This window comes from Protopterus annectens, chromosome 8.part1 (genome assembly GCF_019279795.1).
Source record: "Protopterus annectens isolate FY-2018-M chromosome 8.part1, PAN1.0, whole genome shotgun sequence".
Taxonomy (NCBI): domain Eukaryota; kingdom Metazoa; phylum Chordata; order Ceratodontiformes; family Protopteridae; genus Protopterus; species Protopterus annectens.
This window is the reverse complement of record NC_056742.1, coordinates 305,115,698-305,141,670: the sequence shown is the minus strand read 5'-3', so window position 1 is coordinate 305,141,670 and position 25,973 is coordinate 305,115,698. Positions and strand designations below refer to the sequence as shown.

The 25,973-nt window shown below is 43.0% G+C and overlaps 1 protein-coding gene across 1 annotated transcript in view; it reads left to right on the top strand.

The window, feature by feature from the left end:
- Positions 1-25,973, top strand: part of VPS35 (VPS35 retromer complex component) — a gene marked incomplete in the record, with an annotated part of 976,266 nt that overhangs the window by 303,970 nt on the left and 646,323 nt on the right. The window contains 1 exon segment of the mRNA XM_044081892.1: positions 24,096-24,179. Coding sequence (XP_043937827.1) covers positions 24,096-24,179 — 84 coding nt within the window.

The window sequence follows — 25,973 nt, the reverse complement described above, 5'->3', positions numbered from 1 at the left end:
TTCATTTGTTTAAAGTATCCATTCAAATCAGATAATCCTAAACCACCTTGTTCTATGTGAAGAATCATCCTATCCTCACTTAACTGTTGGCTTCTTCCCCTCCCAAATAACTTCCTTCAACTCTTTATTAATTATGGTCAACAGTTTCTCTGGTTGGCAAAAATTCACCTGACTTGCATTTCTGTATTTAAGGGTGTAAAACTTTTTTCAGTGCTTGTATCTTGCTGTCTGTATCCATAGTCAGTAGCTTCCACCTTCTCAGTTTTTGTATTGTCTTTTATTTAGTCCCTTCCCATATAGCGTCAGCTGCCATAATACAGTCTTTTTTAATCTGTACACCTAAGTACTCTAACTTACGTCAGCATAAATAAGGGTATTGCTGGACCAGTTTATGTGTGGGTACAAGTTAATCACTATAACCTGTATTTTGTTGTCATTTATTTTATACACTGAAAAGATTTTAAACTATTTCAGTGAGCTCCACAACATCAAAATGGATGGCGCAGTGGTGCAGCGGTAGCATTGTCGCCTCACAGCAAGAGGTTCACCTGTTTGAATTTCGTCTGGAGTGCCTTCTGTGCAGAGTCAGCATGTCCTCCCTGCATTCATGTGGGTTTCTTCTGGGTGCTCCTGTTTCCTCCTACTTTTCAAAGACGTGCCTGGAACATTTCTCCTCGGGCCTCCTCTGAAAATTGGCTTTGTTCCAAGTCAGACTTTCACGAAAAATAAATGTTAAATAAATGCACAAATAAATTTTTTTGGATTTATCAAGTATAAATACATCTGTGAATAAAGCTAACTTTTCTTGGTCGTCATAGCAGTTATATCCTTGAATTTGTGAGTTCCTTATTTTCCTTTTCTCTAAATATAAAGCAGATATTAAACTGGGAAAGAAAATGCCCCTTCTTGGTTCAAATACTATTTACTCTCCTTAATTCTTGCTTCGGACCCTTCATATATCCTCGTAATTAACACTGCTCTGGCAGGGAATGCAAATGCAGCTTTTACCCTACTTTTAAAATCATGTCTGACTATTGAATGTTCTTTATACAAGAAGACCCACCAACAATAGCGGCGTTTTCTTAGACTTGCTTTCTTCTGCTTCATAATTGTTCTCTTGCTCCTCCCATCCTGATTTCAAAATATTATTCAACAGACTCTCCTAAATCGTTATCACTTTCTTCACTCCAGTCTTCCACAGGAACGTCTGTCTGTTTTTGGAGAATTCCCTGTTGATTGGTTATATGTTACCATGTTTCTTTTATTATCCAAGATACAAAGTGGTACTTGTTGAGCCTCATCTTTTCTAAGCTTGGCATACTTGAGTCTTCAGTAAATATTTCCATTTGTGCCCTTTTTTGGTTTTCACATTCCACTGTTTTTATACAAGTAGTCATAAAATATCTGAAGTATTTCTAGTACTGCTGTAGGATCTCTGGCTGTTCTTATTCTTATACACCTTCTAAATTTCAAGACAGTCCTTTCTACTTTGAGTAAGTTATTGTGCTGAAAGTTTTTGTGGTCTGGAGTTTGTCAGAAAACAGTTGCTTAACAACAGTGTTCCTAAACTATACTCCCTTATTTTTCCCTTTTCCATGCTGTGGTTAGTTTTGCGGGATTCCCCTTAGTCTACAGCACTGTAACCTTTGTCAACTCCTTTAAATAATTCCCCAATCTTTTCCCATATCTATTTCACTGTTTGTGTCATGTTTATGAACTCCATTTTCATTTTATTCCACTCTCTAGCAATCAGTTTTGAAGCAATTTCTATATTTCCTAATAACATTTGAATAATTTCTTAGTTATTTCTTAAATTCCTCACTTTTAACAGGCAAGTATTAAAGCACCAGTGTTTCATTTTTACTTCATTACCATGCATTTTTATCCTAGTTTTTTCTTGTTACATGATCTGAAATAGTTATTGGATGTGTCAAAGCTTTCAATTAAATATACATGCTCATGTGAAATATCATTTCTAGACAGTTTAGCCCACACATTGTATCTTGGAGAATAAAATGTTGAGTTACAGCTATTGAAGTTGCATCTTCCATACCAAATAGTGTCCTGCATGTCTTCAGAAATGCACATTATTGTTTCTGTTAGGTCCCTCTAGTAAATCCTGACTATTCTACATCAGGCTCTATTCCTCATCAACAAATATTCCCTGGTGAAATTTATTTCTCCCAAAATTCTCTTAACTTCATGATAACAGCTTTGAGTTGAATATAAACACATGCCAGCATAATCCTCCACACCTGCCAGCAACTCCCTAATACCACAAGTCTGCATTTCTTTTTCCTCTCTAGAAATCATCATTATTAATCCTCTTTTCCTGTCTCTGGTATTCTACTGAATGTTCACCCCTGAAATCCTTTGTCAAATTCACATGCTCTTTTCCATCCAAATGTGTCAGTACTCTTGTGTTTTGTCTGTATCTGTAAGGCCCTGTACATTACATGATAATATAGAGTGGCAGTTGTGATAGAAAGCTGTTACTCACCCATATTATACATGACACGTCTTCTGAATATAAATTTCAGTTTTTAGCTTACATGTGCACACGCACACACTGTTTGGCATAATGATTGATCTCTTACGTAATTGTTTCTGATCTCCAGTTGAACCTGTAACAGATTTTTGCATGACTTTTTGCTTCAATAATAGTACTCAGAACTAGATTTTCACCCACCCTCTTTCTCGTTTTAACTTGCAGCAAAAACACAAAACTGTGTTTTTAGTTTTCCACACACAAAAAGTTTACTACCCCAGGTCAGAGCAGTTGCCCCAAACTGACAGCTGCACCATAGACATTAATCTTAAATTAAGTTACACATGCTAAAGCTTACATCAGAGTCTGTGCTCCCACTTGAAGTATACAAGCTGTTTTTCACAGCTGAGATGGAAATATAGATGAGAGAGAAGTAGTGCATTAGTATTGGTCATAAGAAAAAGTGTAATGGCTACTTATTAGTGTACAGTTTATTTATATTAAACATATTACAATTCTAAGGCTGCTGGGGAGGCAGTTACTTGTAACTTATTCATTTGTCAAGTTTCAGACTTAATTTGTTTTTTCAAGAACTGCTTGTCAGTATACCTTTAAATGTTAATTGCAAAGACAATTCAATCAGAAGACAGTGTTCAGACCTTTCCTGTTTAACTGATTGCATCTGCAGACTGTTTATCTCTTAGTAGTAGTATTTGATAACAGAGGGGAAAAGTCTTTTCATAATCATAAAAGTTTTTTTTTGAATTTCACTCTTAACACACTGTTCTGGCCTCTCATGTTTAGTTACTTACATGTGTAAAGTTCATCTCCTACTGAAGGCCTTTGGTAACAGAAGAAATAACGAATGATTTTGCAGATACTAGAAAACTACCATTTCCATTGGTTTTCATCATTTTATCTTATTGTTCAAGTACATTTCCATAAAAAACTTGTTTGTAGATCATAGAAAGGACAATATGGATATCTAGCTCTTGAAAGTTAGAGGAAAATATCTTAATTGTACATATAATGTGACCAGTACACTTTACATCTCTCACCCCAGCAGCCTTTTATTACTGCCCTAGTGGTGTATCTGAGCTTGCAATCTTTCACACTGAAGCTTCTTCAGTACTCAAACTCCCCATCTCCCATAGTGCAATGTAATTCCACTTGTCTCGAGTTTCAGATAAGTGATATTAACTTAAATTTTTTTTTACAATATTTGTCATTCTTTTCCTGCCTCATTATGTCAGTAAACCATATAAGCCTGTTTAATAGACACTTTTTCTGACAAGAAAGGTCTGCCTTTTCCTGCTCACACGAGCTATTTTTACCTAGTGTTTCCTCATGTATTCTAGTACATTAGACCACCCATATACCTCAGTGTTTGTATTTCTCAAGCCTGCCTAAACCTTTCTGAGGAAAGAAAAACAAGATGTTAAGTTGTAAAATTTTGCCTTCGGTCTTGCTGGATGGGTTCGGAGCCAACCCTCTGCTCCGACTCGGCCATTTACTATAGCTCAAGAGCTCTTTACTGGCTCAAGGCTACCCCTTATCCCAGAATGCCCAGTGCCAGCTACCCAGATCTCGTTTGCCGCTTTAGCTGCGAAGTTGCAATCTATACTGGCTTAGGCTTATTATAAATTTTTTGTCTCTTTTTAAACTCAAATATTGTGCTTAAAATCTAATATAGTTCTTCTTTGGTAGTAATTTGTAAGTTTCTTTTACTGTAAACCCCCTTATCTCGTCCTTATGCTTTACTTTTGTGCTGTGTTGGCCATCGTCCCTTAGTCGCTAGGACTTTTGTTATTCCCTGAACTCGTTTAACATAGAGAGGTCCCCCCCCCCCCCTTTAAGGACAGCCATTTAAGTTAGAAGCTCTCCTTTAAGGCCTTTATTAATTTTTAGTTTTTCTATTGTAGTTTGACTTTTAGTAAAATGTCTAAGGAAGTTAAAACCTCTGGTTTTAAAAAGTATGACTCATGCTGTCAGAAGATGTCTCTGACAGATGGGCACACTAGTTGTGTTTATTGCTTGGGTGCGCTGCACCTGCAGGACTCTTGTGCTATTTGTCATGCCTTTAGTCCAAGGGTCCTGCAGTAGTGGAAAAATAAGCTTATCCTCCGTGGATTATTAAAACAGGATTCTCCAGCTAAAGCATCTCAGCCAGTGAAACCTTTGAAACCAGTCAAGCCATCTGCTCCATGTTCGGAACCGACCTGTGAGCTTGACAAACCAAGTGTGTCTGTGCTGGCTGGCACTGACAAGACTACCCCTCCGTCGGCTCCAACTGTTACTTCGTAGCCGTCTTGGAGCCGCAAATGAGCTAGGTCTCCTTCTTTGGAGCAGATTTGCTTGGTACCACAATCACCATTACTTCAAAGCAAGTCCAGTCATCGCTCATCTTCCCACGCCTCTTGATCCTCGAGGTTATCAGATCAGGATGTGGAGAGAGTGGTCAGTAGATTGCTTAAGTCACAGGCCCTTGCTAAAATGCTTTCGAGCCCACCTCAACAGGCTTCAGCTCCATCTGCTTTGATTTCAATTCCTCCTCTGACCTATACTTGATTCGGAGCCGGAGTCCATGGACGCTCCGATAGTGGTTCCTTCGGCTCCGATGACATCCTCATCAGCTCAGATGTTGGCTCTGATTATCTCGATTCTTTCTCCCATCGAGGTATCTGGGCGCTGAAGCTCTCTCGTCGGCTCAGAGGGGGGAAGTGGCATCGGACCCTTGTCTGACCCCACTCTCCCTATCGGAGCGTTGGCTCAGTTGAGCTCTGCTCCCACATCAGCCTCAGAGCCGTCGGCCTCGGCGCAAGGTGGTATTCCTGTCTCTTCGGAGCTGGAGCTCTCCTTGTGTCAAGACAGTGACACTTTCAAAGTCATGCAGAGAGTGCTGTCCCCACAGACTGCTCCACTATCGGTTCCATCGGCTCCATCCCCCTCGGTGCCTGTGACAACCTCTGTTCCTCCTCCAGCCCCAAAGCATAGGGAACCTATGCTCCAGGACACCCCATTGGGTGAACCCTCTTCTTCCGAAGCCTCCCCAGAGCATTCTGAGGAGGCTTCCCAGAAGAAGAAGTGCAAGAGGAAGCAGCTAGACTACCCTGAGTCTGTCACCTCGGATACAGACCTGGATGAATTGGAGGGGTCCACAAGGTCCCCCTCTGAAGATGTTTCCTTTTCGGACATCCTTGAGATTCTCAGGCAGAGGCGTAGCTAGACTTCCCTAGCCACCTCCGAGGATACCTGGATGTATTTGGTTCCCGACCTTCTACCTCCTGGGTGCCTCCACCTATTGATCCACTCATGTCTGTAGTGTCTCGAAAGCATTGGTCAGCTCCAGATTCCATGGAACATGTCCCGAGGAGACCCAATAAATTCATCATAGCTCCCCAAGACAAACAATTCTTAACTAAAGGTGTCCCAGTTGATGCCATGGTGGTAGCAGCAGCCACAGAGAGAGAGCTGAAACCTTCTCATCTGTCCATCCACTGAATAAAGACTTTCGTACGATGGACAGATATGGGAAGCAAATGTTTTCATCAGCGACCTTCTCCCTTAGGTCCCTGAACTATCTTTTCCATTTTATTAGGCTTCTGAGGGATCTCCTACAAGAGCTTGGAGATATTTTATATGCAGCCGATGGAGCAAGTTGAGCTGCAGGAACAGGATTAGCTCTTAGGAGACATTCTTGGCTGCGGCTGTGTCCGTTTACAGAACCTTTCAGTGTGTCCTTCACCAATACCCCCCTTGATAGCTCCTCTCTCTTTGTGCCTCAGGTGAAAGACATGCTTACCAGGTGTCAGCAGGAAGGCAAGACTCTCTCTGATGTCGGAGTCTGTTTTTCCATTCCTACCAGACCATACCCAAAAGATCAGAAGGGTGGAAAGATGTGGTTTTGAAAATCCCAGGGACCCTTGCCTGATGCACGTGGTGAACTTTCCCCCAGGGGAAGAGGGGGAAATAACAACAATGGCAGACGCCACCCTCATGACAGTGGGGGTCCGCAAAGTCAGGGTGACAGAGATACGTTCTCTTCCAAACCCTGTCAACATCCCTGAAGGGATGCCCGACTGCTCAACTCTGGAGGCAGTCGGTGGAAGGCTTTCATTGTACCCAACCGCCTGGCAAAATATTACAAAAGACAAATGGGTACTAGCCATTATATCCGGAGGTTACAAGATTCCCTTTCATCAACCCCCCTTTTGTTTAAAAAAAAATCCATCCCAGATGTTCCACCCCTTCTCAGGGATCGGGCAGTCACAGAAGTTTCAAGACTGCTTGAAAAAAGAGCCATCCAGAAAGTCCCCGCAGACCAAGTAGGATCTGGAACTTACTCAAGATTCTTTTTAGTGCCCAAAAAGACAGGAGACTGGAGACCAATTCTGGATCTCAGCAGGTTAAACAAATCTGTACAAAAAGAAAAGTTCCGGATGGTAACACTGCAGTCCATTCTCCCCTTTCTGGGTCATGACAATTGGATGTGCTCCATAGATCTTCAGGACACGTACTATCATATAAAAATGGACAGACAGTCCAGGAGATTTGTACGCTTCCGGCCAGGGGCCAGTCATTACCAATTCAGAGCTCTGCCCTTTGGTCTCACCATAACCCTCAGGGTGTTCACCAAATGCATGGCAGTAGTCACAGCTCACCTGAGACGTCAAGGATTCCAGGTGTTTCCTTATCTGGATGACTGGCTCCTCACTGCTACCACCAGGCAACAACTTATAGAAGCAAGAGATTACACCATCACATCCTGTGCTCAACTTGGCATCACAATAAACTTTGAAAAATTTGCCTTGTTGCCCTGTCAATCTATTACATACATAGGAGCAGAGATAAGCACAAGAAAAATGATCGATTGTAAAATTGCCTCAGGAAAGAGTTTCCGTTATTTCGAAAGCAGGTGTCACTTCTCCTGAGGAGCAAAAGAATTCAAGTCAAATATGTTCAAGTTCTAGGGTCCATGGCTGCAGCCATTCTTTTAGTCCCTTTAGCATGCTTTCACATGAGAATCCTTCAGTGGCTTCTTTTCACACAATGGTCCTTCCAGGAATTATCCATGTCTCACATGATGCTAATTATGGAATCTTGCAAAAGACACCTTTCCTGGTGGATGGTCTCCCCACTAGTTTCTCAGGGCAGACCTTTCATGGAACCCCATCCGGTCGCCGCAGTCACCACGGATGCTTCCCTGATGGGGTTTGGGGGGCATTATCTAGGGAAGACCGTCCAAGGCACTTTGCAACCTCACGAGTACCACTTGCGCATCAACGTCCTGAAGATGAGAGCGATGCTCCTAGTGTTGCAAGCTCTTCAAGACTCTCTCCCTGCCGGGACTATTGCAGTACAGACGGACAATATGTCAGTGGTTTGGTACATCAACAAACTGGGCGAAACCAGGTCTTACTCCTTGTGCTGAGAGGCCCTCAGACTGTGGCAATGGGCGATTTCCTCCCAACATTTTCTGATAGCAACGCATATCCCTGGGACATCCAACATAATAGCGGACAGGCTCAGCAGGGCTATCCTCATGCCTCACGAGTGGTCTCTGAAACAGGAAATTGTGGATCTTATATTTTCCGCAAATAGAGCCAGCCTTGCTGCGATCTCTCTGCCTCACCCCTCAACAACAAATGCAGCAGCTACTTCTCCCTTGTTCCTCCTCCAGGTCAGACACCCAGGGACGGTCTAGTCCACGATTGGTCTCGGGGACTCCTTTATGCATTTCCCCCCTTCCCCATAATTCCAAAAGTCATTCAGAAAGCAAAATCGTTGGGTTGCAAAATTATCGTCATTGCCTCGTATTGGCCTCGACAGATTTGGTTTCCATTCCTTCACCCCCACCTTCTAGCCCAGCCTTGGATTCTGGACCCAGTACTGGACCTCTTGATTCATCAGTCAGGTGGGCTACACCAATCCCCCGAATCTCTCAAGCTCACAGCTTGGTTACTCCACTTCCCAATCCTAGCCAGGCTCCCCGATATTTCCCCAGCAGTGAGTGATATTATTGTTTCCTCCCATAAGACAAATACAAGGAAAGTCTATGCTAGCAAATGGAAAGGTTTCTCTTACTGAGCAGAATCCAGGAATTTAGATCCTTTTACAGCTCCTGTACATGAGATTTTGAACTACCTAGCAGAACTGTTTCATTCTGTTGCAGCAGCTGCTACCATCAGAGTACAAATGGCTGCCATTTCAAATTTTCATGTTGGAGTTTCTAACTCCAGCATAATGTCTCTCAAACTCTGTAAGGCCTTCATGAGAGGTACATCTCTACTTAGACCCCCAGTGAAAGATCCACTTCCACCTTGGGATCTCAATTTGGTTCTTGCCTCCTTGATACTGCCACCCTTTGAACCAGCAGCATCATGTTCCTTAAGTTTCTCTCTTGGAAAACTCTTTTTTTCTTAGTTGCTATTACTTCTGCCAGATGTGTTTCAGAACTTCATGCACTGTGTGTTCGCCCTCCATACCTAGTTTTTCACAAAGACAGGGTTTCCCTGAGACTAACCCATCTTTTCTACCTAAAGTTTGTTCAGACCACAATTTGAATCAATCCATTGAACTCCCTGTCTTTTTCTTAATCATTCCAACAAGGCAGAATACACCAATTGGATGTGCATAGACAACTGCGTTTCTTTCTCCATAGAACTAAAGAAATGAGAAAATCAGATCAGTTGTTCCTTTCATGTGCTAACAACAAATAAGGCCTTCCAGTTTCTAAAGTAACATTGTCAAAATGGTTATCAGACACCATAGTTCATACCTACCACTTGCGACAAAAAGATCTTCCAACAAAGCCCAAAGGTCATTCAACCAGGTCATTAGCTACTTCGGTAGCTTTTCAGTCTAGATTGCCCATAGATTCAGTTTGTGCTCCCTGTGCAGAGCTTCCTTTGGTTCCATGGTTCTGAAGTGTCTGTTCCAATGAGCCACCCAGGATTGAGGTGCTAGGGACGGTGTCCCATCCAGCAAGAATGAAGATGAGATTAGTCAACTTAACTTAAAGAAGTTATGTACCTACCATAACGCTCCATGTTAGTTGTCCTTCACCTTGCTTTCCTTCTTGCGTCCCTCCCTCCTTCCCTCTTCCTCGAGGATTGAGAGGAGTTTCTGAATGGTTTCACTGGCTAATTTGTTTTTTTATTAGTTGCTTCTCAACCAAACCATGACTATTAACTTTATATCCAGGTTTATTAATGGATTATCTTCTATAATTATGTCTAGTGTGAGCTATCTCAAACGAGATCTGGGTAGCTGGCGCTGGGCATTCTGGGATAAGGGGTAGCCTCGAGCCAGTAAAGAGCTCTCGAGCTATAGTAAGTGGCCAAGTCGGAGCCGAGGATCAGCTCTGAGCCCATCCAGCAAGAAGGAAGGCGAGATGGACAACTAACATGGAACATTATGGTAGGTACAGAACTTCTGTGTCTGATATTTTCTCATGCCTATTTGTAACTTCAGGCTTTTTTTGTGTTTGATATGTTTGCGCTAGTCTGTTTCAGACTGTCAACCTTTTGGCACCAAAGACATAGCCATCAGTTTTATTGGCCTCATTGTCATTAGACTTGGAGACTGTCAAAAAGTTACCTTCCTCTGTACTCTATGTATTGACTTCAGCATTTATGGTATTTAAGAATTATTGCCTGCCATCCTGTGCTAGAAGGAAATGCTCCTTCAGTTTCAGCTCCGTCTTTTAAGCCCACATCTTCAGTTTTATGGCTAGCCCAATTCTGAGGACCTCAAACCCACGCTTCAGTAAGAACATAGCAACACATCTGGCTCCTTGGAAAAGTACCAATTATAAAAGGAGACAGATGGATTCCCCACCAGAATCTCTCATAGTCCTTGATGAAGGGGAAGGTTCTCCCCATAGTTCCCTTAAAGACTCCACCTTCTGAGAAATAATGGTGTCTGCTGACGCCAACACCAACCATTACCTCTACCGTGAGATCTTAAATTAATTATTAACCTCTCGTGAAAGCCCCATTTGAGCCTGCTTGTTCCTCCTCAAAGCACTTTTCCTAGAAGACTTTATTTTTGGTTGTGGTTACCTCAGTAAAATGAGTAAAATTTCTTATACAAGCAACCATGATAGGTTTTTCATAAAGATAAATTCCCACAGACCAAATGCTTCATTCATTCAGAAAGTAGCCTTTTATACAGTCTTAAACTATTAACTTGCCAGTCTTCTTTCCCAAATGTCTTAACAAAGGAGATTACCAACTTCATACCCTATATGTACATTGTTAGCCATAGAACAAAATCCATAAGGCAGCTTGACCAAGTTTTTATATTGTTTTCCAAAACCAAGCTAGAAACCAGTTTCCAAAGTCAATTTATCTAGTTGCTTTCTGATTGCACCATCTCTGTGTACTTTTCCAAAGACATTCCATTACTTTCAAGACATAAATGTCATTCCAAGTGTATCTTAACTTTTATGGTTTATTTCAAGCACATTTTTATAGATGACATCTGTGCAGCATCGGCATGATCAACAATGCACACCTTTCTGAGGAATCATAAACTTGACCTTGTGTCATGGTCCAGGACTGCTTTTGGTTTCACTGTTCTCAAGGATATCCAGTCATGATGCAGTTGAGAAAGGTGAATGTGGATTCTGTTCAAACAATCAAGACGCATAGAGGGAGCAATATAGTATATGAAAGTATGAAAGTTGTGTACTTAAACATTTCTCTAGATTCTTATTGTATTTCTCTGTCCATCTTGATGTCCCACCCACCATCTCCAATTCTGGATGGACATGGTAGACTTAACCGGATGCCTTTCTCTGGGCTTTTTTTTTTCTTTTCTTCTCTTCCCACTCGCTTAGTATCCAGCATAGGGCATCTCTGCCTGATACAAGTAGGAGCACACTACACTATAGTAGATGCTTTCTCAGCAGTTGAGCTTCCCTCTTCTTTTTGAACGTTTGCCGGGTTTGATATTCTGTAAGAGCTGATAACCCAACTGTTAAGATAGAGAGGGACAGTACAAATCTGCCGTTGTGGGGAGTACATAACTTTCATATTTGCATCATGTAATATTTATACAAATATTACTATGAACAAAAGTTGTTTTAGTACCAGATATTTCAAACCCTTCATTGTCCTAAGCATTAATAACATTAAGTGGGATATATACTTCACAGTTCACCTATCATCTTGCAAAGCCACGTTTATTTTTATTCCTGTATCTGATGGGATGGATGCTTTATAGTCTCCTATTTATTCAGTAATTTCACAGTGTTGCTGGTTCTTCCTGATCCTCTGTTTCCAAACACCAGTCTCTGGTTCACGTTTAAGGTACTCCTGATTATTCTAGTCAGTTATTGTGCATTTTTCTGTTAATTGAGCATTTTTTTTGGAACAGTGCAACAGGTTCTACTGGCCAAGTCTCTGTATGGGCTTTCTTTTTACATGATGAATAAGAAGCAGAGCTTCCTCCTGCTTACTGGTAAAAATGTATTTCTTCCTTAGCCTATTCTGTACAAAATATCTTTGATCCTCCAGGAAAAAATGTTCTGAAGAAATCTGAATATAGCGTCTTGAATCTTTCACTGCATATCAACATTCCCTGATTGCAAGTATAAACTTGCTTCTCTTCTGCCTGGTATATGCTAAAAGATTCTGCTTTCCCCACTTTAATACTTTTTTATGCTGGTATGATTCCATCTTTACTAATATAGGTCTTGGCTTCTTTCTTAAAGCCAGATTTGGAACATAACACACAATGTACCCTCTTAATTAACAAATTCTGCTGTAGAACACCAGTCTGTTGTTATTTGTACTTACATAAAATTAATTCACAGTCTGTTCCTTCAATTTCTGAGGTAGTGCAAAAAGTCTCAGGTTTTCTCTTTGTGCTCTGACTTCTAACTATAATATTTTTAAATGGCTCTTGTTGAGAAGCATTGAGTTCAGCCAGCCCTTTTTTTTTTTTAGTTTACAACCTCTGATTTTTGTAGTTTTCAGTTCATCTGTATAGATAGTTCAATCTGTTGCTGATGTCCTTCATGGATGCATCTGCAGTCATAACAAGTGGGTTGTCCTGTCGTCAGGCAGCCCTGCAGTCGGCCGGATTCCAAAGTCCGGGTCCGGCTTCGGCTGATGTCGCACTCCACCCGACGTCATCTCTGTTGGTCTTCGGGTATAAAAGCATCAGCCGACGCCATTTTCCTCAGTCTTTCTTGCCGCGTGGCGCCCTAAGCAGAAGCTGTTCGCAAGTGCCGGTCGGTCGGATCCAGAGATTACTTCTACCGAATACTACTTCGAAGACTTCTAAAGCTAAGTACCCCGTAGGGGACTCTTTCTTGCCTCAGCCGATGTCAGAAAAAGTTAACAATTGTTTAACCTGTGGGAAACAAATACCTCATAAAGATTTCCACTCTTATTGTCTGCCTTGTTTAGGCCCAGCCCACGACGTAGCAGCCTGTTCGGCCTGTGCCTCTTTCAACCGACGAACGCTTAGGCGTCCGGTCGGAGTTTGCAGAACAGTTTTTCGGTTCTGATTTTGCGTACATTATGCCGCCGGATCCTCCGACTACACCCAAAAAACGCAAAGATAAAGACCGACACTCGCGGTCCGCGGTTTCGGCCGAAACCACGGTAAAGCAAACCGCGAGTGTCTCGGTTTCGGCCGAAACCGAGAAAACTGCTCAAAGTACAGCTGAACCTATTCTTACAACTGAGGCCCCTGCTACAACTCTTGAATCGACCTCAGAAATTTTACCCACTACGGTGGTTGACTTATCAGACACCATCCCCTTGGATGTCTCTACCCCAGCACGTGGTGCTGCTAGGCCTCCAGCTGCCATGCCCATTAAGGCCTTCGCCAGGGCTAAAGCAGCCAAGACTACTAAAACAGTGCCTGTTAAACCCCCCACATCCAGGCCCTCGTCTAGTTCTCAAATGCTTTCTTTGGCAGAAGATTTAATTTCTTTAATTAGAGGATCTCAATCTCATCCAGACAGGGCCTCTCAGCCCCCAGAGAAGAGACCTAGGGCAGAGCCCCCTGAGCCAGTGTCTTCTGATGATTCTGCTGATGAATCAGACATAACTGAACAGCCTGAGGCTCCCTTCTCCAATTTTGAAGATTCTGATGCTGAAGAATCCATTCCAGCTGCTTCCCCACCAGAAGAATTCTCCTTTGGGGAAACCTTGCATGCCATGCGAGAACAGTTCCAATGGCAGCAACAGGATTTTTCAGACTCCAGAAAAGACTTAGGACCTTTCTGCACCTCCCACAGCACAGGCCCTTAGCTATACCTCCTGTTCTCTCTGTGGTGGATGATGCTTTCAATGATGTTTGCTCCGCTCCAGATTCTTTACCCCCAGCCCCTGCCAAACCAGACAGATTTTACAGGGTGCCAGATACTCATCACCACCTTTACAAGGCCCCACTTGCAGACCCAGAAACTATATCCCAGGGTCCCAAGGCAGTAGCCATGACCACAGCTAAAACCCTATTCCTTCTGAAAGGGAAGCAAGGTCACTAGACAGATGGGGTAAAAAGGTCTACACTTCAGCTACTCTCTCAGCTAGAGCTTTAAACTGTCAGTTTCACATGATACAATACCAAGAGTTTATGCTTGATCAGTTAACTAAAAAACTAACCACTGATGAATCTCTTGATAAGAAATATGTAACAGAGATGGTAAATAACATACAACAGGTTAGCAACCATTCCTTAAAATGTGGCTATGATGCACTGGAGGCTTCATTTAGATCAGCCATGACAGGCACAGTGATAAGAAGGCATGCATGGCTAAAGGAACAAGCTTTACCGGATCATGTTAAAGCTAAGTTGCTAGATGCTCCTATGGACAAGACAAGTTTGTTTGGTACACCTGCCCAGCAGGTTATGAAGAAAATGGAAGAAAAGGCAAAATCTGTTCAAACTGTTAAAGATTTCTTGCAGGTTCAACCCCAAGGTTTAGCAGGAACTGGCCTGCCAAAAATTGGTCCTTTCCTGACTCCACAAAATTTCAAAGGGGCAGGAATAGACGTTCCAGAGGCAGAAACCAATCCAGAGGAGGTGCCTACAGAGGACGACAGTGGCAAGGTAACAACAGAGGCACAGACACAGCCACTGCCACTACATCAGCACAACCACAGTGACTTAATCCTAAATCCGCCTACCAGGGAACAAATAGCAGCTCCTCTAGGCGGAAAGTTAACCTTATTTTCAAAGAACTGGCACTACATAACAAAAGACAAGTGGATTTTACAAACCATAGATCAAGGTTACCGGTTTCACTTCCACACTTTACCAGTCAAAGAGGAATGCCAAATCTACCTCCAAATCAAAAACAGAGGCTCTACGCCAGATAATGGAGTTAGCAAACATGAGAGCTGTGGAAAGAGTGCCAACAGCAGAACAAGGAAAGGGGTTCTACTCCAGACTATTCCTAGTTCCAAGAAAGGAAAAAGTTGGAGACCAATTCTCGACCTGTCCACCTTAAATACATACATCATTGTCCCAAAATTCAAAATGCTGACCCTACAGCAACTTCTTCCCATGCTGGGCAAGGAGTCTTGGCTGGTAACTCTAGATCTCAAGGAGGCATACCTGCACGTCCCCATTCGACCAATCTGCAGAAGATACCTCAGATTTCTTGCAGGATCAGAGCACTATCAATTCTCAGCATTGCCCTTTGGCTTATCTACTGCGCCCAGAGTATTCACAAAATGCCTGGCATCAGTAATCGCCCATTGCAGACTACAGGGAATTCAAATTTACCCATACCTGGACGACTGCCTGCTACAAGGGGACAACAAAAGCAAGCTGACAACAGATTTACAAAGGGTCATTTACTTGCTACAAGGACTGGGATACACAGTCAATTTACAAAAGTCAAGGCTGATACCATCCCAAACAAGGACATTCTTGGGTGCGGAATTGGACACAGTACAACAAATGGCATTCCTGACTACAGAAAAACAAAAAGAACTTCCTCTTTACTTCTTGGCACTAACAAAACTGAACAAGTTAACAGCAAGAAAAGTTCTGCAGGCCTTGGGCTTCATGGCATCATGCATAATCTTGGTCCCATTTGCCAGACTACATATGAGGAAACTACAGTGGTACCTAAAGAATTTATGGTCCCAACACAGACACAGTCTAGAAACAGAAATCCCACTAATTCCATGCTTAAAACAGGAGTTCCTATGGTGGGCTCAGGCATGCCAGTCAAACCCAGGCCTACCCTTTCGCAGATGTCAACCAAGCCAGACCATCACAACAGACGCTTCAGACCTAGGATGGGGGCCCACATGCTGGACAAATGCGTGCAAGGATTGTGGACACAGGATCAACTTCACCTGCACATCAATCTAAAAGAAATGCTGGCAGTAAAACTGGCAATCCAAAAGTTCAAACCATTTCTCAAAGAGGGCCAGTTGATGATAAGGACAGACAACACCACAGTCATGTGGTACATCAACAAACAGGGAGGCACTCATTCATACCCCTATGCAGAATGACCTTGGAGCTGTGGACCCTGGCACTCAGCTACAACATTCAGTTACAGGCAATATTTGTACCGGGAAAGACAATACCCTGGCAGACATATTAAGCAGAACCACTCGGATGCCCACGAATGGAAGCTGCACCGGACATCTTCAAGACCATCTCAAGAAATGGGGAATGCCACAGATAGACCTATTCGCATCACCTCTCAATCACCAGCTCAAAAATTCTGCACAAGGACATTCCACCCACTAGCATGGAAGGTGGACTCACTCTCCTTCAACTGGAAAGGCCTAACCGCATATGCATTCCCACCTCTTCCTTTGATACACAAGGTACTACTAAAAATCAAGGAAGAACGTCCAAGGATAATCCTGATAGCTCCAAACTGGCCAAGACAACACTGGTACCCACTACTGAAGAGCATGTCTCGAACAATATGTGGCCAATACCCTGATGCCTTTGATGTTAACTCAGAACAACTACAGCATCATACATCCAAACCTAAAACGCTGCAACTGACTGCATGGAACATCACATAGCAGCAGCTAATCCAGAACTTTCCCAAAGAGTTAAAGACATTATTCTTGAAGCACGCAGACCTTCAACAAGAAGGAACTATGCTGGAAAATGGAAAAGGTTTGTCATTTGGAGTACGGAAAGAGGAAAAGATGTGTCAAACATAGATATGCCTAACATTCTGGAGTATCTGGCGAACTTCTTCATTCAGGCCTGTCCTACTCCTCCATCAAGATACATGCATCAGCTATTTCAGCAGAATACAGCTTTGATCCACCTGTTTTTCGCACCCTTTGCTCAGACAGTTCCTCAGAGGAATCAAGAATGTAAAACCTCCAAGGAAACCACCATTACCAGCTTGGGATTTAAACTTTGTGCTAGAAAAGTTGACACTATCACCCTTTGAACCAGCAGCAACAGCAGACCTACAACACCTGTCATGGAAAACTGCTTTCCTACTGGCAATTACTTCAGCAAGGAGGGTTTCAGAACTACAGGCCTTAATGGCAGTGCAACCCTTCCTAATCTTCCACCAAGATAGAGTGTCCATGAGGACTAATCCTACATTTATGCCCAAGGTGGTATCCAGAGTGTCTTTAAACCAGGCAATCCACCTACCTACCTTCTTTCCCAACCCACAAAACAGAGGGAAAGAATACTGCATACCTTGGATGTACATAGACAGCTACGCTACTACTTGGACAGAACAAAAATAGCAGAAAGACTGACCAACTTTTGTAGCCTATGCAACAGGAAGGGAAGGAAAAGCTATTTCCAAACAGACAATCTCCAAATGGATAGGAAATTGCATACGATACTGTTACTCCTTCCATGGAAAACCAATTCCACAGAACATAAGACCTCATTCTACAAGGGCAACAGCCACTACCACAGCCTTCTTACGAGGAGTGGCAACCAAAGACATTATTGAGGCGGCTACTTGGACCTCCGTGCATACATTTGCCAAGCATTATAATTTGCCTCTATATTCCAGATCCCGAGCAGGGTTTGCCACTGCTGTACTGCAAGGGATCCTAAACGCACCATAATCTACTTTTATCCTCCTCCCTAGTTGGCTATGGTATTCTACCCACTTGTTATGACTGCAGATGCATCCATGAAGGACATAGTACAGTTTTGTACCTACCATAAATGTAGATGTCCGAACTGGATAGCATCTGCAGTCAGGATTACCCTCCCTCCTTCCCTCTGTGGTACTCCTAGGGTGTTTACCCTCCTAATAGCTAGCTGTTGGGGAGTCTTTTATGGTGTATTTGTTTGTATATATGTACATATATGCTTATTGTTGTGTTTACCTCTATCTATTTGGAAACATTGGCATCTATCCAAATTTTTAGCCTGCAAGAGGGCTACTGGCATCTGGGGCAAGAAACACTGAGGAAAATGGCGTCGGCTGATGCTTTTATACCCGAAGACCAACAGAGATGACGTCGGGTGGAGTGCGACATCAGCCGAAGCCGGACCCGGACTTTGGAATCCGGCCGACTGCAGGGCTGCCTGACGACAGGACAACCCACATGTTATGACTGCAGATGCTATCCAGTTCGGACATCTACATTTATGGTAGGTACAAAACTGTACTTTTTTTTTCCTAGCCTTTTGTTATTGGACTTTTTGTATTCCTTCAGTGTTTCACTTATTTTAAACACTTCTGAGTGCATTTGTTTTTATTACTGAAAGCAGCCTCCAGATGTTCTTCATCTCACATTGCTGCAGTCCTCACACTTGGGTAGTCCGCTGTCCTCGGTCGGCCCGAATATCAAAGTATAAGGCTGACGTCGGTCAAGGCGCATTTGACTGACATCAGGACGTCAGGGTACAAATGCACATGACCGACGTCATATCCTCAGTCTTTTTTGCCGCATGGTCCGATGCAGAAGCAGCATTGCAAGTGCCGGTTGGCGTTCTGAGATTTTTCGATTTCGAAGTTTCAGACCGAGTTCAAAGTTGGCTAAGTACCCCGTTGGGGAATATTTTAGTTTTTCTTGCCTCAGTGATTTACCGGATGTCAGAAAAAGTCAATAATTGCATTTCTTGTGGGAAACAGATACGCATAGAGATTATCATACTTTGTGTATTCCTTGCTTAGGGCCTGAGCACGACGTTGTTGGCTGTCGCTCTTGTGCTAGATTTAATAAACGCACTATAAAGAGGAGGTTGGATTGTGCAAGGTTAGTCTTTGGGAAGCGGTGCAATTACAAAATGCCGCCGGATGCTCCGCCCGCTTCTTCAAGAAGCGCAAGGACAAAGCAGTTAAGCCTAGGCTGGAAGAACCGTCTGTACCGGACGCCGGTTCTTTAGAGGTGTCGGTGGAGCCGGTGGCTCCACCGGAGGTTTCTTTGTGTTCCCAGGGTGAGACTTTAGTATTGCAAGATGTGGCCTCTCAGGAGGCAAGTCAAGCTGAGGGGCTTCTCAGGTTACTATTCTCCCCTCCCTTCCTAGGGTGGCTAGGCCCTCTCCTTCTGTTTCTAAGGCTTCTCTCAGGGGCAGGCCAGGTTTAGCTTCAGTAGGTGTTACCCCTAGCTCTTCAGGTACTGTGCCCAAGAAGCATATGCTTAAAATGGCAGAAGATTTGATTACTTTGATTAGGGGTTCTATGCCCCCTCCTGATAAGAGGCCTAGGGTGGACCCTGAGCTGGGGAGTTTTGAGCAGGCTTCAGATGTGTCAGAGTCTTGGCTGAAGACTTGCAGGAGTACTCTCCTTATTCTGATTCTGATGTGGATGATTCTACTCCTTCTGCTTCTCCTCCTGAGGATTTTTCTTTTCAGAAACTCTACATTCCATGAGGGAGCATTTTAAGTGGGAAGGTCAGGACTTCTCTGATTCCAGGAAAAGGCTTAGGGAATTTTTGTTTTTACCCCAGCATAGGCCTTTGGCTATACCTCCTGTTTTGGATGTAGTGGAAGATGTTTTTACAGAGGCTTCTCTTAATCCTGATTCTTTGCCTCCTGCTCCTGTTAAGCCGGATAGGTATTACAGGGTGCCTGAAGCTCATAAGTATCTTTTTAAGAGTCCTAGGGCTGACCCAGAAACTGTTAGCCAGGGGCCTAAAGGTGTTAAGGCTTCTGTTGTTAAGAATCCGGTTCCTGCAGACAAAGAGGCTAGGGCCTTGGATAGATGGGGAAAGAAAGTTTATACTTCTTCCACTCTTGCTATGAGGGCTTTGAATTGCCAGTTTCACATGTTGAAATATCAAAACTATCTCCTTTCACAATTAAAGTCTAAGGTTGATGCTCTGGCAGTAGGTATTGATTGTAAAGAGTTGCAAGATTTAGTACATGTTTCTGAACAGGAGGGTAAGCATTCTTTGCAATATGGTTTTGATGCTGTACAGGCCTCGTCTAGGGTGGCTGCCACTGGGTCAGTTCTTCGCAGGCACGCCTGGCTAAGGGATCAAAATTTGTCTGAACATGTTAAAACAAGGATTTTAGATGCTCCTTTACAATCTGACGTGTTGTTTGGTCCTCCTGTTGAGGCAGTTTTAAAGAAAATGGAAGACAAAGCTAAGTCTATGCAGACTGTTAAAGATTTTTTGCAGGTTCAGCCTCCAAAGTTTAGCAGAAATTGGCCTGCTAAAGGGTGGACGTATCCTTTTTATGATTCCCAGTCTAGGGGTAGATCTAGACGTGGTAGGGGCAGAGCTCAGGGCTCTTTCAGGCCTAGAACAGGGAGTTCTCCTGCACAGTCTTCAGGTGAGGGCAGGGGTCAGTCCTTTCGTAAACAGACCCAATGACCTACCTTTTCAGCTGCCAGAGCCTTCTCGTCTGGCAGCACCTTTGGGAGGAAGGTTGGCACTTTTCAAAGAAAATTGGAGTTTAATTACCCAAGACAAATGGGTATTGGATATCATACATCAAGGTTACAGGTTTTATTTCCATACCTTGCCTCCTTTCAGGGGCATGCCAGACGTTCCTCCTCAACAAAGAATAGAGGCTCACAAGCAAATTTCTCTGTTACTTCAACTAGGGGCCATACAGCCGGTCCCTATGCCAGAAGTGGGCCTAGGATTTTATTCTCGCCTGTTCCTAGTACCAAAGAAGGGGAACACGTGGAGACCAATTTTGGATCTATCTATCCTCAACACTTATCTGGACATTCCCAAGTTCAAAATGTTGACGTTACAACAGCTTTTGCCTCTGCTGGGCAAGGATCATTGGATGGTAACTTTGGATCTCAAGGAGGCTTACCTTCATGTTCCTATCAGACTAAGTTGCAGGAAGTATCTGCGTTTTCGAGCTGGGACTTTTCACTATCAGTTCTCCGCATTGCCCTTTGGCTTATCTACTATGCCCACAGTGTTCACAAAAGTTCTGGCTCCAGTGATAGCTTTCTTCAGGCTGAAAGGAATACAGATCTATCCTTATTTGGACGACTGCCTGATTCTGGCTCAAGGAAGAGAAGAGCTCCTTCGTCATTTGGAATATGTGATAGCAGTGCTAAGATGCCTAGGGTATTCTGTGAATGAAATAAAGTCCAGTCTAGTACCCTCTCAAGACATGTGCTTTCTGGGTGTGAGACTGAATACAGCATCCCAGATGGCCTTTTTAACCCCGGACAAACAAAAGAGTCTATCCCTTTACTTCCATCAGCTATCTCATCAGTCCGGGCTGACTGCAAGGACAGTCCTTCAAGCCTTAGGGTTCATGGCATCTTGTATTCTGGTGCTTCCCAATGCCAAACTGCATATGAGGAAGCTACAATGGTATCTCAAAATGTATGGACACAGCACTGCCAGGATCTAGACACTGTCATTCAAATAATACCTTGCATTCAAAAGGAATTTTTGTGGTGGGCTCAGGAATGTCACCTAAACAAGGGACTCTCTGTGACCCGGCCAGAGGCGAGTCAGATTTTAACGACAGATGCCTCAGACAAAGCTTGGGGAGCTCATCTAAATGGAAAGTGGATACAAGACAAGTGGCCTGCCAGACTACAACATCTACATATCAATCTAAAGGAGATGTTAGCAGTCCAGTTTGCATTAATAGCTTTCAAGGATTTACTTCTTCCAGGGCAGGTGTTGATTCTAACAGACAACACAACTGTCATGTGGTACATCAACAAGCAAGGGGAACGATTCTTATCCTCTATGCAGGCAAGCAATGATTTTGTGGGAGACTGCTCTCAGTTTACAACTCAATCTTCAGGCAAGGTTTCTGCCAGGAGCACAGAACTCCTTAGCAGATGTGTTGAGCAGACAATTATGGATCCCCACGAGTGGAAATTGGATCCTCATGTGTTTCAGAAATTGACAGTGTCATGGGGAACTCCAGACATAGATCTGTTCGCTTCTCCACTAAACCATCAGCTGCCAAAGTTTTGCACAAAAGGTTTCATCCCACAGCTTGGAAAGTGGATGCTCTTTCTTTCAATTGGAGCAATCTTCATGTGTATGCCTTTCCACCTCTGCCTCTCCTCCCAAAGGTACTTCTAAAGGTCAGACAGGACAAGCCAAGGATGATTTTAATAGCTCCAGATTGGCCTCGACAGCACTGGTACCCATTACTGAGAAGTCTGGTACGGAAGCCTCCATGGCCTTTGCCTTCGATTCCACACCTGTTGTCACAGGAGGACAGCCATTTGCTCAATGTCAAACTTCATTCTCTTCACCTAACAGCCTGGCATATTCTGTTTTGAACCATAGAGGGTCTCAACTTCCACAGCAAGTTTTGAATGTGATTTTGGAAGCTAGAAGGCCTAGTACAAGGAAAGTGTACGCAGATAAATGGAAGAGATTTTTATTTTGGAGTGCAGCAAAAGATTTTGATGTTTCTGAGCCTAATGTGAGTGTGGCTCTTCAATATCTTACTGAGTTACTGGACAAAGGTTTGTCTTTCTCTTCTATTAAGGTTCATGCTGCAGCAATTTCGGCTCACTATGATTGTGACCCACCATTGTTTTCTCATCCTTTGTTCAAGCAATTTCTTAGAGGGGCAAAGAATATAAGACCCCCACGAAGAGCTCCTACTCCTGCTTGGGATCTCAATTTTGTGTTGGAGAAACTCACTCTACAACCTTTTGAGCCTGCAGCTACTTCTGAGTTGAAATATTTGTCATGGAAGACTGCTTTTTGTTGGCAATTACCTCTGCAAGAAGGGTTTCTGAATTGCAGGCCCTTATGGCGGTTGAGCCTTTCTTGATTTTCCATAAGGATAGGGTATCATTACGCACTAATCCTTCCTTTATGCCTAAGGTGGTTTCTAGTGTGGCTTTAAACCAAACTATTCATTTGCCTACTTTTTATGCAAATCCCCAAAATAAAGGGGAAAAGATTTTGCACACTTTAGATGTACACAGGCAGTTGCGATATTATTTGGACAGAACTAAAGGGTTCAGGCAGTCTCAGCAGTTGTTTGTTTCTTTTGCTTTGAGTTCTCAGGGCAAGCCTGTGTCAAAACAAACTATTTCTAAGTGGATTGGGTTTTGCATTGCTTTCTGTTATTCCCATCATGGCAAGGAGATTCCAGCTGGGATTAGGCCTCATTCCACTAGGGCTACTGCCACTTCAACAGCTTTTTTGAGGGGAGTGGCAACCAAGGATATTTTGGAGGCAGCTACTTGGAGTTCAGTGCATACTTTCTCTAGGCATTATCACCTGCCACTTTACTCTAAATCCAGGGCTGGTTTTGCCACTGCTGTTTTGCAGGGCATCTTGGCAGCTCCTGCTTCCTTGTAGTTAGCCATCCTCCCTTAACTCTGCTTTGGGATTCTACCCAAGTGTGAGGACTGCAGCAATGTGAGATGAAGAACATAGTACAGTTTTGTACCTACCCTAAATGTAGATGTTCGAAGATCCACATTGCTGCAGTCCAATTTACCCTCCCTCCTTCCCCTCTGTAGTTAGAGGTGGTTGTGTGGGTTGGGTTGTACATATTGTGTATTTTGTATATATTGTACATATTGTTAGTGCAAGGGTGGTGGGTTGGTTGTTTGCTGTCTTTTGGTTTTGACCTTTATTTTTAGGGTCTTCTGACATCTGGGGCAAGAAAAGACTGAGGATATGACGTCGGTCATGCGCATTTGTACCCTGACGTCCTGATGTCAGTCAAATGCGCCTTGACCGACGTCAGCCTTATACTTTGATATTCGGGCCGACCGAGGACAGCGGACTACCCAAGTGTGAGGACTGCAGCAATGTGGATCTTCGAACATCTACATTTATGGTAGGTACAAAACTGTACTTTTCTCATTTTGGAGAAAAAAAATGTTATTTGCCGGCATCTAGGCAGTTATTAGCCAGTAACTAAATTTTCCCCAAATTTATACCATTCGCTTGTGGTTTTCTTCTTTTTTTTTTTTTCATTTTTCACACTTTTGATTTTCACACTAGGAGAGCTGTAATCAACTTGTTTGTGTGCAGCCATCTTAGAAGTCCGTATTTCCAATTTTGTTGATAATACATTTACTTCTCTTCTGTCTTTGTGTCTCCTTGCATGTCAGAATAATATGACCTTTTATTTCCACTCGTGTATTATAAATAATTGTATGTCTGTGGTTACTTAGGAAACACAACTGAAGGCCCATCTTGCTTTGCAGCAAGTGGAGACAGATTAAGTGTTGGCTAATGTTTTTTTTTTCTCTCTTCAGATTGTTCTGCCTGGAATTCTGGAGCAAGTTGTAAATTGTAGAGATGCCTTGGCTCAGGAGTACCTCATGGAGTGTATAATACAGGTAAGGCTGTTAAGTGTTCTTTTGTTTTTTTTTTTTCCCCTACTCTCTTAGGCCACCTCTGCATGGCTCTAGAGGCAGTTCTATGGTCCTCACTGCCAGGAGCGGCCTTAGGTCAACTGGTGCCCTAGGCAAAAGTGCTCCATGGCACCCCCCCACCACACCACCCAGTGCCCCCATCCTGGTCTACCTACATTAAATAAATACTGAAAAAGTGCCCCTGCTAGAGCAGTGCCCTAGGCGACCGCCTAGTTGGCCTATGCCTAAGGCCGGCTATGCTCACTGCAGTTGTAAATTGGTACTGGAATTGCTGTGAGTGGCTAATTGGTTTTAAGAGCAGTGGCTTGCTAATGTATTGTTAACATTCAGACTGCTTTTAGTAGAGCTGTTATTACCATATCCCGTGAGTATGTGCAGTGAGGACTGTAGGTTCCACAGCATTTTTTTCTGTGCAACAGCTGTCACTGATTTTTCAGCATTTTATTATATGCGCATTACACTGAGAACATTCTCATGCTGCATCAACTTTGTAAAACGTGTTGAATTGCTTTCCAGATTAAGTGTGGTAGTATCATTTCTTCTTGTTGCCTCACCACAGCAGTTAAGAGACTTTGATGGAAACAAACTGACCCTGTAATGCTGCTTGTATAGTACTGTTTGCAATGCTTTGCATTTAATAAAACATTATAGGCAGGGAGTGTAGGGTACAGACTTGAGTGGCTTGATTATTTTAATCCAAAAAGTCTTCAATGACATTTTACTCCACTCCCAAGCAAATACACTTTTTACAGTGCATGTTAAAAGCCTTCTACACACCTATGAGCTGATTGATGTAGTTGACATTAGGTCAGGATTGAAAAATTCTTGTCCATTAATTGTAAGTCTCTGGTGGATATCTCAACATAGTACACTGCAAAGCCCTAACTCTATTTTGTCATTTTTTTTCTCACATAACAGTTACAGCAGTTTCTCTGTAATTCCTGCAAGGTGGCAGCAAGCAACTGTTCTAACTCTTATTGTGTGGAGAGAAGCAGATCAGTGGGTTGACTCTTTTTTTTTTTTTTTTTTTTTTTTTTTTTCTGCCACAACATTTGTCAGAATAATTGCCATTATGTTTGTTTATGTTGCCTCCTGATAAAGCAGCATGTTAATCTGAGGAATGGTGGAATGATGGAGATGCTCATTGTATTGGTCACTGTTGTCTTTTCATTTGGGATACTGTAAGCACAGTAGCCCATGGTTGACCCAACTTTCAGAACTTTACCATTCCACAAGGCTTCAGTTCAACAGATGTAGGAAATAGTATACAGCTCTACTACCCCTTCCTTCAAAGCCTGAAACTGCCAGTGCCCATATGCTTTCCCACCAACAGTCCCTTTTGGAAAAGAATAAGAGCTAAGGTAGAGGATATTCTAGACAAAGATTGAAAGCAAGAGATGCAGGACCAATGTGACTTCTTTACAGGTGGCCAAACCTCAAAGAAATGTAGCTTTGATGGTTTCGGTGTGTTATGCAGGGCAACAGCAGAGTTTTATCTGAGGACTATGTCCCTCACAGAAAATGTAAAAGTGGCGATCCTTGTCTTGAATCTCCTTTGCCTTAGCTCCCATAGTCATGCCACTTTGAATAGGTATCTCCTCTTTGGACTTCTTGCTTGAGAAATTTTTTATTAAAAAAAAAATGGAGGGGAAGGGGAAAAAAACTACCCAGTCTGCAAAACAGTTCTTTTAGGCCTACTTTTTTAGGTGCAGTAGGAATTTCTCAACAAAATCTTGGCCCTGTCACCCAAAGCAGGAT